Raw genomic sequence first — 14,695 nt, 5'->3', positions numbered from 1 at the left:
ACTTTGTACTACATTTCACAGTGGTAATGCATGTAAAAGTCAGATTTTTATGTTTTTAAACTGCACCACGGCATGCTTTAGGTACTATAGAACAGGGTTTGGTTTCAGTCATCCTGTTTCTTTCTCGAGATAATGAATCTTTTAAGACAACTGTGTCCTTGGTACGTTCAATTCATCAAATTAGGACCAGGGAGTGACTAACTGGCAACATATATTAGGTTACAGCTTTCTCATTTATTTATTGTCAAGTATAGAAAGGTGAATTTTGGTCTTATACTTATATGATATTGTTAAAGACCAACTCCAGTCAAAGTTATTTCTTCTACATAGACTTTGGTAGAGAAAATATTTCTGTCAAGTTTTTACTTCTACGCTGACTCTGTTAGGAAGGTTTCTTCTCCCTTCCAGTCTCTGTGTTTATGATAAGCTAGACAAGAAATGAATGGAGAAGTAGTTATTGGAACAGAGATAGCAAATAATAATGGATGTTCCTACCCTTTCCTATTTATATTGAAAATAGGTCGAGTTGGGCTTTAAGTATTGTACAACCCATGCTTATTTGAAAAGACACTGCCATGAGCCATGATGTGGCATTAACTGGATTGACCTATATCAATCAATAGGGTATCAATTTAGAAAAGACAAATCAATAAAAAAGATTGCTATTGATTTCTGCATTTGGCACATTGAGCTTTCTATCTGTTGGTCTCTCTGAATCTTGAAATATTCACAAGAATGCACAAAATGGTAAATGCAATAAATACAGTGAAAGAACATAGACATTATGGTAGCATTCATAGCGTATATGAGTAATAATGGCAAGCTCCATTACCTCCACACATCACTACTCTTGGAGAAGAGAGACAGACGAATCACTTCCGGGGCCATCCAAGCATAGGTGCCAGCAGCACTCATCTTCGTGGTCTTTTGCCATTCCCTGGCTAGACCAAAGTCCGTTATCTTCAAGGTTTTATTAAATAAGTCATTGTTCTCGATCTTCTCAAGTATTAGGACTGAAAGAGAAAACAGGAAAACGGGACCTAAGTTAGACTTTGTCACCAATTGGGAGATTACCCTTAATTTTCCAACCCAGTGACACCAATGGCATTGTGCCGAAAATGTGCTGACATACCGATCTAGAATTTCTCTCACCCACTTGCAATTTCTTAATAGTATTGGCAGTTTATAAAATTTCCAGACAGTGGATTATTAGCTGAAATTTTCCTTTAAAATTTACCCACAAAATGTATCCAACTTTGTTTGACAGTATTGTTTGTAGCACAACTCTTGTTTTATCTTCTTCTGCCAGCATGTAAAAATAATGCAGATTGCTGTAATAGTGTAATAATATTTTTAGAGTTGGCAAAATATTTTGTAGTTTGCATGATACACGTCAACAGTCATCAGATTACTGGATTTCAAGTCAATGTCACCCAGCTTCCAAAAAAACTACACTTTGTGAGTAAACTGATTGGTTACAATGGCCCTGATTTATTAAAGCTCTCAAATGCTGGAGAGTATACACTTTATTCAGTAAAGCTGGGTGATTCAGCAAACCTGGAATGGATTTCCTAAAAGGGATTAGCTATTTGTTAGCAAATGTTTTCAATCTTGGACCAGATCTATTCCAGTTTTGCTGGATCACCCAGCTTCGCTGATGAAAGTGTATCCTCTCCAGCCTAGAGCTTTAATAAATCAGGGCCTATGTGTTACCACACTCAACAAATCACCAGTGCTCATTGTTTTTACTGAATAAGCCAAGATTTGTTTTAGTTGGCTTTTTTGGCCCTTACCTACAGTCCAAAACAAAGCCTTTCCAATTTTAGCCCTGCCATTCATATCCAGATATTCAGGTTGTTCATGTTCAGGCACACTAACAGACACACACATACACAGCTGTGTAGAACATTCATGCAAAATACTGGATAGATATACACAAATGACAGGAAGACCATTAACCCTTGTTGGCAGAGTATTAAAATCAGCGACTGTTTCTGAACTGGCTTCTGCTTCTTCTGATCAAACAATAAACATCCAATTTGTTTACACACTCCGACAGAAGAAAGCCATGCAGAATGCCAATAAAATAATGAAAACTACAGCACTGAAGAGGTTAATGCTGGGACAGACTACAAAGGAGAAAGTCAAACAGGTTTCAGTAGAAAGGAGTGTGTGAAAGGTCAGCTTGTACTGATACTAGAACAGGCCAGAGGACACACCTCCCCCTCATACTACTACACCTTGACATGAATTCCCTGCAATGTGCAGAATGGAGATAGCCAAGGAAGATGAATTTTAATCTGCTTATATTTTGCCTTTGTTCGTCCTTGTCTCCCCCCTCATTAACATGCAATTATTTGACTACATAACATATTTAGGAGCCAGTGACACCAATGGCTCTTTGTGCTTGCAATGTAGAAAGATCATGGCAAACAGGGTTCCATACATAACTTTCAGAACAGGAATATGGAAAGCTAAGCATCCACGATTGAAAGAAGTAAATTCCAGTAAATGAAAGAGGTGGGCCAGTGACAGTCAAGCTGAGGAGGAAAGAGTTGGGCAATACTGGATGTCCTCCAGCCAGAAAATGGGGCTTCCATATCCAACTTGTTGCATCTTCTATTGCACACTGTGAGAAGCTCCATGTGTCTAGTGAGATCAAAGTAAGCAATTTCAGCAAAATACTGTTTTTTTTATTAAAGACAACAGTGGATCATGCCTATTATTGTCACATTTATGTTTTTAGTGATTTGGACAGAATCTATTTCAAGAACTTAAACCCATGTGCAGTGTATTGAGACTTACCAAATACCGTCATACAGAGATAATTGTATGGTACAGCTCAGTGCCCACAGGCAGTCAACTAAAGATTAACTTTTCATTGTAGATCACTAATTTAAAATTAGGAAAGCACTCAGAACTTGTATCTACCTTTGCAGGAAGGTGAGCCTAGTGCAGGGAGGTATAAAACGATACAGTTATTGCCCCAAAAATCTTAACAACAGGTCCCTGCAGAAAAAGAGATATTTTCCTCTCCAGCAGCCTGTGTCTCATACCTTCGCATTGTTTGGACAGAACAATTTCCATCAGACTCTTTAGTATTCTACAATTCCAAAAAGGTTCACTAGTGCACATTGTAGTTCCATTCTCCAAACCCTACATAGCTGTGGTGTCCTATAGTGGTACAGTGAACTAGGGTACTGGCAGTGTAGACAAAGTATGGTAAGTATTAGTGTTAAAATATGAGTTAGTATGAGGGTTAAATTAGGTTTAAAGTGAGAGGGGCCTAAGGTTAAATATACCTCTGTAAAATGTAGGTGTAGTGCATTGTATGCATGTGCATTTTACACGTGTTACTAATGAAGACTAAGAACAAGCATTTTCTTTTTTTTTATGGTAACTGCGTTAAAAGATATTACAAAAATGCATTTTTTTAATACACAGTTCCCATAAAGCACCTAAAAGAGAAGTGAAATGAAGCATAAGGTAGGGAGAGTTCTCTCCATATCAAGACCTTGCTACTACAGTGGAATGAAATGAAGATACCATATAGGGGAATGAGGAAAGTAGTAGACCACCAGAAGTTTAAGATCTGCAAATTTTAATCTCCAGTTTACTAGACTTGCTAGGGTATGTATATCTAGAACTTTCTGGAAACAGGTTCCAAAAACCTGAACAGCCTTGACATTTATTGCTTCAGTGGAATGGCAAACTAGTCCAAACAACTTTGTTGTACCTGGAAGTGCTATTTGGGAATCCACCTACAAGCCAGAGTTGGAAACTTGTTAAAAGCATGAACACGGATTATTTATTAGAATAGAGAGAACAACAAGTTAGGTTACCCCTAACAACACAACTGGTACTTTTCAGGTTTCGGTGAATTTAATTGCAACTGGAAATTTTAAGTGTTCTTTGGTGCTTGCATAATTTTTAACAAGAAGCCAGCTGTCTTATTACATTACCTGTGCCTATCAGGAAACGACTCGTGCTCACACTAGTGAACGCGACACGTGTACAATGAACAGAAGGTTGATCGATATCAGAAAGTCACACCTGAGAGCTGGCACAGGCCCTTCAGCCATAATAAACACTAAATCAGTGCAGTGCAAATGTTTACTATAATAGGGACACAGGAATGCAATTATTACACGGGTGCACGCCAAGCACAACAAAAAATGGACGTCAGCTGAACATACAATACTTAGAATATCAAAACAGTAGAGGTGAAAAGAAAGCCTTGGATTTATTTCTGGTCAGACTGCAAGAGTTTCACACTGCAGCACTCCCCCAACATTTACACATTAGTAATTTCCATAAAAGATAGATTTAAGATAAGAAAGTTAAAGGGATATATGCAGCGAAAATGAGTCTTATACACATTAGGTGCTGTAAACTCCAAATACACAGCAGTATATGCTGCAGTAACTACATATGAGTAATAAAAAGACCTTGTCCCCATTCAAAAGCCACTTAAAATCTGTACAATAAAACTGATTACTTTCCATAGCCTGCACCGCAGGATGCCATGTTGAGAAATGGTTCTTTCTTTAGGGATCCTGCCTACTGTTCACCACAGTATCCTTAGGTGTAAAGAGCTTAGGAGCAGTTTTCCTTTGTCTTGTAGGCTTGCTTCTATTATACATTGAAATCATTTTTTTCATAGGTTTCACCTTAAAATGTGCCCCCCACAGATATCAAAGATGTACGATAGACACCAATGCTGGTGTTGTGTCCCTAACCACATCAACACTTGGTCATTCACAACACACAGAGCCACAGTGTCATCACAGACCTCATTTTTGATGGCTAAGCACAGATGGGGCAGGGACATGACTCCATCACTGGTGTTGGTGGGGGGCCAGAAGAATGGTAGAATGGGTACTATCAAATCCAAAAGCATCCTTTAAGGAATCTCGGCCGGGACACTATCTGCATGGAGTTTGCATGCTCTCCCTGTGCTTGTGTGGGTTTCCTTTGGGCACACCGGTTTCCTCCCACATTCCAAAAACATGCCGTTAGGTTAATTGGCTTCCCTCGACAATTGACCTTGAACTGTGGTAATGACATATGACTAAGGTAGGGACATTAGACTGTGAACCCCTTTGAGGGACAGCTAGGTAAATTACTACAAATACTGTACAGCGCTGCACAGTATGTCGGTGCTATATAAACACTGTAAAATAAAAATAATAATAATAAGGGCTGTTAGAAGAAAACAAACACAAAATCACTACAACACAAACCTCTACACCTCTGGTTCTCCAGAGTTTGCTGGGGGTTCCTTGAGCAATGAGCAATTTGTGCATCCCAGGTCAGTTTAGGTGACACCAATTATATTTTTGCCCATCTGTAAAGGTGACATTCGTCCCACTGGCCAGTAATGTAAGAGACATCCTTCCCACTGACCACCACACTAATGTATTGTAAGTTGTGGATTTAGTAATTGTAGCAGGGGTTCCCTAAACATCTTAAAGGTAATTTATGGGTTCCCCATGTTAAAAAGGTCAAGAAACACTGCCATAGAATGCAAAGAAAATATTTACATGTATTTAGTAAACAAAATAAAACACAAAACAGTTCTTTTAGTAGCTCAATATAAATACCTAAAATATTTAGTGAATAAAATAAAACAACCAGCCTGCTCTTTAGTATTAACTTCCGCATTCCCCCCCAGCAACCAAAACCAGACATTACCCAAGACTTGAACGTTATTTCAAGGGTTACCCCATGTTAAAAAGGTCAAGAAACACGGCTCTACACCGATAAAAGACTACCGCTATACCTCTAAAAAGAATATTGCCTGGTGGTGGGCTTTAAATACCATCCGTACACAATCACCACATGTATATCAAACGCTGTTAATGATTTATACACGACTCCACAACAGGCCAATAGTCTTTAGGTACATCTGTCATTCCCACAAAGTGCGAGTGGCCATTTTGAAAAGCCAATTTGTCTTTCAGAGAATGTCGCCTAACACCTCATTAGGAATGTCATTTATGAGCTAATTAATTACCAAACATATAGTACGCACATAGGAAAAAATATATATACACAAATCACACTATAACACTTTGTTATGGTGTGACACAAATCACAAAGCAACTTATAGAATATGTATACATGGTCTGTACAATGATATATTGTAAAAGCTCTGCAGTTTTAAAAGCAGCACTTCAGGAAAATATGGTAAATATATTGTTATAATGAGGACATGAGGACTATATTACTTGCAGTGGCATTTTTGAAGTACAGTATTATGTATATATAAGTATTATATTGGAGGCCTGAGCAACTCTACTGTTTGACTGTTTCCATGACAACAAAGCAGGGATAAGATGTGGGAGTGATAGGTGTGATAGGCTCAGCTGTCTTTTAGGATCTCAGAATAAAACAGACACTAAACTCTTCACAACCCAACCCCTTATAGCTACACTATGGGGGCGTAATGATATTGGGTCAGACACTTATAGTAGATGAAAACTCTGTACATATAAATTATTTTACTTTCCTGAGCATCATAAACAAGGGATGTTATTTTTGTATTTCAAAGATTTTTTGAAGTTCAAACAATAGTTATCTTGCAAAACAACAACACATTCAAAGTGTTATTATTTGTATTCTTCATTTTCATGCTTTCAATTTAGTTCTAAATCTCATTTAGCCATTGTTCAGCCACTTCATTTTTACATGCATACACTCCAGCAATGGCATTTCTCAGGGCAAGAGTGGACCATGCCAACATAATGACCCTGAATTATTAAAGCTCCTATTAACTAGAGAAGACAGACTATGATGGTAGAACCTGAAATGGGTTTCTCAAAAATGATTTGTTGGAATGTTTGCAATCATGGACCAGATTAATTCCAGGTTTGCTGGTACAGGATTAAAAACATTCCAACACATAATTTTTATAAAAACTCATTCCAGGTTCTACCTGTTCTTCTACAAGTTCTGCCGTGATAGACTCAGATCTCAGTGTTTCTCAATCAGAGGTTGCTAGGGGTTCTTTGAACAATTTATGCATCTCAGGTCAGGTTGACTGATGCAAATGATCTCTGTAACAATGGAATTTTTCCCACCAGCCAGCAATGTAATTGTAACCAATCTGCTGTGATCTTTGGATATAATAGTTATGGCATGGGGTCCCTGAGGACCTGAAAGTTATTTTGAGGGTCCCCACCTCCCAAAAAAACAAAAAAAGGTAAAGAAACACTGGTCTATCTTTTCCAGTCTTGAAAAGCTTTGATAAACCAGGCTCAATGTGTTTGAACCAGCCAAAGGTCTCTGTTGGAAACCTGTGACTTTGGGGCAATGTAGGAGCACATTTGAAAGACGGGGACAGAATGTTGCCATCAGATATTTTTTTTAATGAAAGCTGCAGATTTAAAAATTATGAAAATTGCCTCTTGAAATGACAAGCATGTTTAAGCCTATTAATGATTGGATTTACGTGTACTTAAATATTACCCTTTCAATATACACCAATATCGGACCAATCTACTAAAGCACTAGAAAAGGGTAGTAAATAATGCAATTGCAGCACCTGGGTCCCAGGTTCATATCTCAGCCAGAACACTATCCGCACAGAGTTTTTATGTTCTCACCATGTATGCGTGGGTTCCTACCACATCCCAACAATATGCAGTTTGGTTATTTGGCTTCTCCTCTAAATTGGCCTTATCTTGTGGTATTGACATAAGCATATGGATGGGACATTAGATTGTGAGCCCCTTGGAGACAGAGTTTGTGATATGAATACTGATATCCTAAATCGCTATGTAATACGTTGGTGCTATATAAATACCAGGTAATACTAAATAATGATAATATATAGGATAAACTTGTGTTCAGTTTGAATACCCATGGATGTGCAATGAAAATAAATGACTGGGTATTAAAAAATGAGCTAAAAAAATGAGTAAAAATTCTTAAGTAAAAGTACCTCAAAGTAACTTTAACTAAATAGAACAAAGCGAAAGCATCATTTGGAAAAAATCCTGCTCACCATTCCGCATGAGATACATACAGAACACAGACAGTTGATCGAGTTCATAAAGGTCAATTATATCTAAGAGCTGGCAGAGGGTTTTCTGCCCTAATAAGCACTACAGACCAAATTTTAAACATTTAGGAAAAAAAATTAGTAAACCTATTTGCAGACCTTCCCCTCCACATCCATGCTGTTCAGGGGGGAGTATTTCTATTCTGCCATTACAACCAACAAATCGTAGCTGTGATAAAGGGGGGCTTACATTGCTGTTTGCATTCTAAAAAAATTCTAGCTGTATGTCAGTGTCTAGCAGACCCAGAAAAAGCTGAACATGAGTGTTACACAAAATAGCAGAATTTCATATCTAAATATATATATAAAGCCAAATGCATGTCAGAATTATAGCCAGGCAACTATTACTACATGTTACTGCACCGTACAGATTTTTTAATCCTTAGAATTATGGAATACTGTGGTGTCATCTTCCTTTCTGCCACCTGATTGGACAAGGAAGGAGCAGAAACAAACTAATAAACCATCAACACTGCTAGCTCTTCTTTGTCCTCCTATCAGCATGTTCCCTATCACATATTCCCCTATGTGCAAATAGCTATAAAGTCTAATTGGTTTCCAGAGCTGCACCTCCATCTCCCAATATGAGTGTTGCTTTGCAGGAAATTGACATCAAATTAGGTAGGCTGTTGTATGTAGGAATAAATTATTTTCAAGGGAATAACAAACTTGACTATGAAGTTTATGTTTAACAGGTTACAGTTCTGAGAATGCCAGTTCATGCTTCGAGATGGCTGTTTTAAAATACATCTATGTCTACAGATAATAAAAAATATATACATAGTAGTGTGTTTCTGTGTTTAGTATATTACAATGAAACCAACATTGTATACATTGCATCCCATAAAGAAATCAGAGCGTAATTTTGTAAAAAGGAAGTAAAAGACTCGAGTACAGCTGATGAATAACAAACTCGACCTATGCATTTTATTTCGGTATGTACGTATTCTGGGGCAGAGGTTCTATAAATATTAAGGACGTATATTGTCCTTAAACTAAAAGAATGCCTGTTCTCCCCTTACAGCAGGAAAAAAGAAAAAATGATACAGCAATGGTTGAGGCAGCAAATGGCAAGTCTATGACCCAAACTAGCCATTTGTCGCTTTTGCCACAAGGGCCACTGTGCCTGGCTATCTGTGGCCTGCTTAGTTGGCACAGAATGTGTTATTATTAGGAAACTGCACGTCACCCTCTCATTTTTAATATGTAGTTGTCTGGATGTCATGCTCATCCAGTGGCTTTAGAATTTTTGTAATAGGATTTTTTATTAAGCATGCAGGAACAGTAATTATACTCTGATATTACTTACTGCCAGCTTTTTCCCGTATTAAAACTATTGAATTGGTAGGCTAACTAATAATTTAACAAGGAACTTAGAAATGGAAGTCTGGACTCATAGAAAAAAGTAATTAACTTTGTCTAAGGCCCCCTACTGTTCTACTGCCAGTGTTCCTCCGCGCTTCTTCTGACGTTTTAGCAGGTGTCAACAACTGGCACTTCAGGGGAAAGCACGTCCTCTGATATAACAGAATTTGCATCTTACAGCCAATCACTAGGACAGAACACCATCACATCACCAAAGGAATAAAATCACTGATCCTCGTAGTGTCTGACCCTAACTGACACACAGTGCTGGCAGCACAAAGGAGGAGCAGAGGATGAGAGTTAGAAAGGTAAGTATCAGTGGGTCGAGGCGTTCTTTTACAGACATTTGCCATTTTGCATCCCCTGTAAAGGGACAGTGTCTATACCAGCTATTCTCAGCTAGGCTTTCATGGAACCCTAAGGTTCCTCCTGAGACTTCCAAAGGTTCCTTAACCTGCAGCTGATTTATCTTCCATCTGATGATGCCTGCCTAGTTCTGGGTCCAATGCCACTTGTCAAAGCCACCTGCATGACACCAGTGATATTTTTAGCTGTCTGTAAGGGTGGTGCTCCAATCACCATTGTGGGGATAATTTTCTCACGGACATAAAAATTAGTTTTAGCTGGGGTGCCCTAAGTCTTGACAAATAATAAGGCTGGGAAATTCTGTTCTATACTGACCACTGAGACTGCCTCCTGGACAGTTGATTGACAATTGTCAGAACTTAGCCTTAGGATCTGCAGAATTGAGACCCAGTAACATATAAAAACAAAAACAATCAGAGAAAGATGGACAAAGAAGAAGCTTTTGTAACAAGAGGTATTTTATGTTCACTTTTATACTATGTTTATAGTTCACTTAAGAACTATATTTTTTATCACAGCCATCAATCAAATTGTTAGTTTTATATTCAATCTGTGATTTTCAAGTGCAAGTGTGAATCTTTCTGGCAGATAAGGTGAAAAAGTCAGATCTCATTTGTTACACTATAGGTTAAATATTCAAACTAGAGATCCAAATTTTAAAAAATGTGAGTACTTTTGGATTAATTCAAAAGGATTTGAAAAGGTAAAGTTTGTGGATTGGGCCTGAATGATACATAAGACCGAGTGGAGCTCTTAAAAGTTTGCAACAAGACCTAAGAACTGTACTGAGTTTACAACACTGCCCACAAGAGCACCAGGCTCAATAATGATTGGTTACACAGGTGTAAGCTGCTGTGCTTGACATGTCATGGCTACATTTTACCCTGTCCCGCTCTCATCATTGCTTCGCTTTAATCCACAGCAAGTTTATGTAAATTGCGTTAAAGCATTCCATTCACTTTGAGGTTGTCAGCACACCCCAAAGCATTGCTGTGTTCTATAGTGCAGGTGTGTTTGTTGTTACTATATATGTGCACTGGGGTGATATTCAAAGTGAATGACAATGCACACATACAACTGGTTAGTGTCCATTACTGTAGTGGGCATAGAGATGTGGATTTATTCCACCCTATGGCAGCACAAAGATGCAAAGCTAGCCTCTGCAAACCTATCAAAGCTCTGGGTCCTCTTTTCACTGCCATAGGGAAGTATATATGGTAACTTAGATACCATAGGACAGCGGTCACATACCAATTGTACAAACCAAAACATTGTTTGGCAAATGTATTTACGTGCCCTTTAAAGAATGTTGCCTGAACCATTTCAATAGAAACATTTTACCTGATTGTCTTTGTGCACAGGGAGTGGCAGTATTTGCCCCCATGCAAAATACCATTTAGGATACTAAAAAGCGTTATTCTTAATCAATACTTACTGTTGCTGGACTTCAAGTCTCTGTGAATGACAGGTACGATTGCTTCATCGTGGAGATACTTCATGCCTCGAGCAATCTGCACTGCCCAGTTGACCAATACATGAGCTGGGACCTTTTTTCCTGCCAGAGCCCGGTGTAATGGTCCGCCTCGGGCATACTCCATGACTAGGCATAGATGAGGGGGCGTCAAGCACACCCCTTTCAAAGCTATAATGTTGGGGTGTCGTAGCATGCAAAAGAGCTTGGCCTCCTGCCTGACATTTTCAGCTGTGACATTGATGTCTTCATCGGGGTCATGGCGTACTGCTTTTACTGCCACCTCTTCTTCTCTCCATATTCCCTTGTAGACTTTCCCAAATCCTCCTACGCCAATGATCTCCTCCAACTCCAGCTCTTCAAATTTTATCTGAAGCGGGTGAGGGAAATCCTTTGGGGCATTCCTCAAAGTTGTATACTTCAGGTCACTGACCACATAGTTACTGGGAAATATGCCCACCTTGTCTTTAACCTTTCCTGTCCACCATCCTTCATCTCCGGAGACTGTAGAGTCCTTGGAGAGGATCTCCACCAGGTCACCCCTCCGTAATGTCAATTCCTCCTCTGCCGTGGCCTCATAGTCAAAAACGGCGGTCCACAAAGGGTTGGACACCCCAAAACTCTGTACATCATGCCACATCCCATTTTCCTTTGGGTCTTTAGAATTTTGCCACAACATAGGTTCAGGTTTCGGAAGGCCATCCATACCTGCCATTCAAGGTAGGATACCACTTCACTCCATCTTAATCCCAAGCGTGGACAAAGACCATACGTCCATCATAAAAACATTTAAAGACGTCCAAGACCAGTTGTCCATGAAATGGTTCCCGAACAACCCGCAAAAGGCCTCCATCGGTCATCTCACTATCTACTTCTAAATAAAAACATTCTGCTGAAAAAATTTGTTTAATCGATGAACATGTCCAGGTCACTTGGTCCAAACTTCTCAGCAGGGTCAATGTCAAAAAAAAAAAAAAAAAAGACTAATAAACGTAGTTCAAATGGTCCATAAATCCCGGAGCAGCAAACCTTGAGCTTCAAACAGGTACTGTGTGGGGAATAAGAAAATCATAAGGTAAATCCTCAGCATAAGTATCAAGTTCACCAATTTACCTGTGCCTGTGTTTACCTGTAAGCTTGTGTACAAATCAACCTTGTGAAAGAGTTAACGCCATGTCTGTGTTTATTTGATCTAAAGAAATACGATGCTGGTGTGTGACACTGGCGGGTCTACCTGTCACACAGCTTCTAGTTAAGGGATTAGGGTTACATTTGTAAGATGCCAAACATGAAGATCTTCTGGTAGCCTTAAATATTACTATTAACAGTCTGGTGAGCAAACATTAAAAAATATACCCAAAAGGATCTAACACAGAAGAACTTCCAACCATCAGGATCATCCAGTGCTGGTTCCGATATCTTATACGGAGAGATTTCTTGATTAGTTAGTTTTATCACAGCAGCTTCTATATCCTTTAGTGATATCTGGATGTTATCAGTGCTGCTTCATAGATCTTATATTAGAACATCTCCTGGCTGAGGATTATTGATTTGGTTTACCAATCTAATACGCTGACATGTGATGCCGATTGTATTTCATATAGGGAGATAACCTCTGCCTAATATAATCAGAGCAAAATAAGACCGTGACGGCTTCTGCAGCCAATATAAACAGATCTTGTGTCTGACAATAATATTAGAATTTATTATTATTACAGAATAGGTTCACATCATTTTCCCTTTTCAGCCCCGAGCTATACTATAAATAAAAAGGTAACAACAATATACATAATTGTGATGAAGGCTCACCTGCTAGGTCCATTCTAAACGCCTGGCACACCAGTCTACAGAGAGATGCAGCATGTAAGGATCAGCAATAGGAGCCGGTTTCTCGCCTGTAAAAAATATCAGCACAGTTGTCTTATGGAATGTAGCATCATGGACAGTATCCCATCCTGGACAAGGTGAAGATGGGAGATGTCACCCCCATTACCTGCAGGAATTCAGCCCCTTTCTCTGGGGTAATGGTTTCCATTCACCTTACACAGGCTGTCAGCTGTTCCAAGCAGAACAGATACACAGCCACCCCCCTCACCTCCCTGCTTCTGCCGTGCGGCATTGTGGGAGTTGTAGTTTTGTCAGTGGTGCAACCAGACAATTGCACATTGTGACCAGCAGGCTGTGCCATGCGGTCTCTGCAGACCCAGGAAGTATTCAATTAAAAAAAAAAACAATGTCAAAGTCACCTGCTGGAATTTATGGGATTTGTTACAGAATTGATATGCTTATATCCTAGACTTTCATTATTAATAATTAATCAACATATTACGCAGCGCACAGACAAATACAGATAGTGACACAGGAGGGGAGGACCCTGCCCCAAAGAGCTTACAATCTAGGAGACCTATCTGCAATATATTATTTTAGAGCAGGGGTGTCAAACTCAAATACACAGAGGGCCAAAATTAAAAACTTAGACAAAGTTGCGGGCCAACCTTGAAATTTATTGAAAAAATTAAGGTGGGCTAAATCTTATGAGGGGCCCACAGCTGGAACTCCCTCTTCATTGAAATAGCACCGCTACTACAATTCCCTGCATTACTTGCGTCAATAAAATGCGTCCAATGCAGGGCCACGCAGGCAGAGAGCCCGCTGGGCTATGGACCCGAATAATGCCGGGTATTGTAGTAGCAGCGCTATTTTTATGCAGCCGTGGGCCAGCTGCAATTCATATTTAGGATTCCTTTAGGGGGCAAAAAAAATGGACGTTGCGGGACAGATTTGGCCCCTGGGCCAGAGTTTGACACCCCTGTTTTAGAGCATACATTATACAATAATATATAAAAATACAGCTTATTTAAATATATATTATACCTTCATTACTATATATTAAGAATAGGGGTTATTGCCTTTAACAGTTTGTTCTCATTTACACTAGTGCTATGCGGAAGCACATCATTAATGTTAATGCCATGTGCAGCAATATTGTGTCTTACTTCCTCCACCTCCGAGATTGTAAGCTCTTCGGGGCAGGTCCTCTCCTCCTCCTGTGTCACTGTCTGTCATATGCAACCCCTATTTAATATTCAGTGCTGCATAATATTTTGGCGCTATATAAATCCTGTTTACTAATAATATAACATGAATCGGTGGGCTGGGTTGCCATTCGTTGTTAATACCATGCACTATATTTGTGTGTTGAATGCAGAGCATTACATTGCATATATATAGTATGTACATACATCCCTATAGACACCACATCCCCCTATATTAGGAATGAGCCCTAAAACAAGTTTGTACATATGTCAGACAATTGTCACGGATCATCTTGGGTGAAAATCCAAGAGCAGCACGGTGGCTCAGAGGTTAGCACATTGGCCTTTGCAGTGCTAGGTCCCAGATTCGAATCTCGGACAGGACACATCTGC

General features: G+C 39.3%; 1 protein-coding gene across 1 annotated transcript in view; it reads right to left on the bottom strand.

Moving 5' to 3' along the window:
- MAP3K10 (mitogen-activated protein kinase kinase kinase 10) overlaps positions 1-14,280 on the bottom strand; it is a 28,089-nt gene extending 13,809 nt beyond the window's left edge. The window contains exons 1-3 of the mRNA XM_072430887.1: positions 13,077-14,280; positions 11,232-12,315; positions 833-1,013 (exon numbers count right to left, since the gene is read on the bottom strand). Coding sequence (XP_072286988.1) covers positions 833-1,013; positions 11,232-11,982 — 932 coding nt within the window. The 5' untranslated portion in view covers positions 11,983-12,315; positions 13,077-14,280. The remainder of the gene's footprint in view (positions 1-832; positions 1,014-11,231; positions 12,316-13,076) is intronic.
- Between the last annotated feature and the right edge of the window lie 415 nt (positions 14,281-14,695).

This window comes from Pyxicephalus adspersus, chromosome Z (assembly GCF_032062135.1).
Source record: "Pyxicephalus adspersus chromosome Z, UCB_Pads_2.0, whole genome shotgun sequence".
Taxonomy (NCBI): domain Eukaryota; kingdom Metazoa; phylum Chordata; class Amphibia; order Anura; family Pyxicephalidae; genus Pyxicephalus; species Pyxicephalus adspersus.
This window is presented reverse-complemented; position numbering and strand designations above follow the sequence as displayed.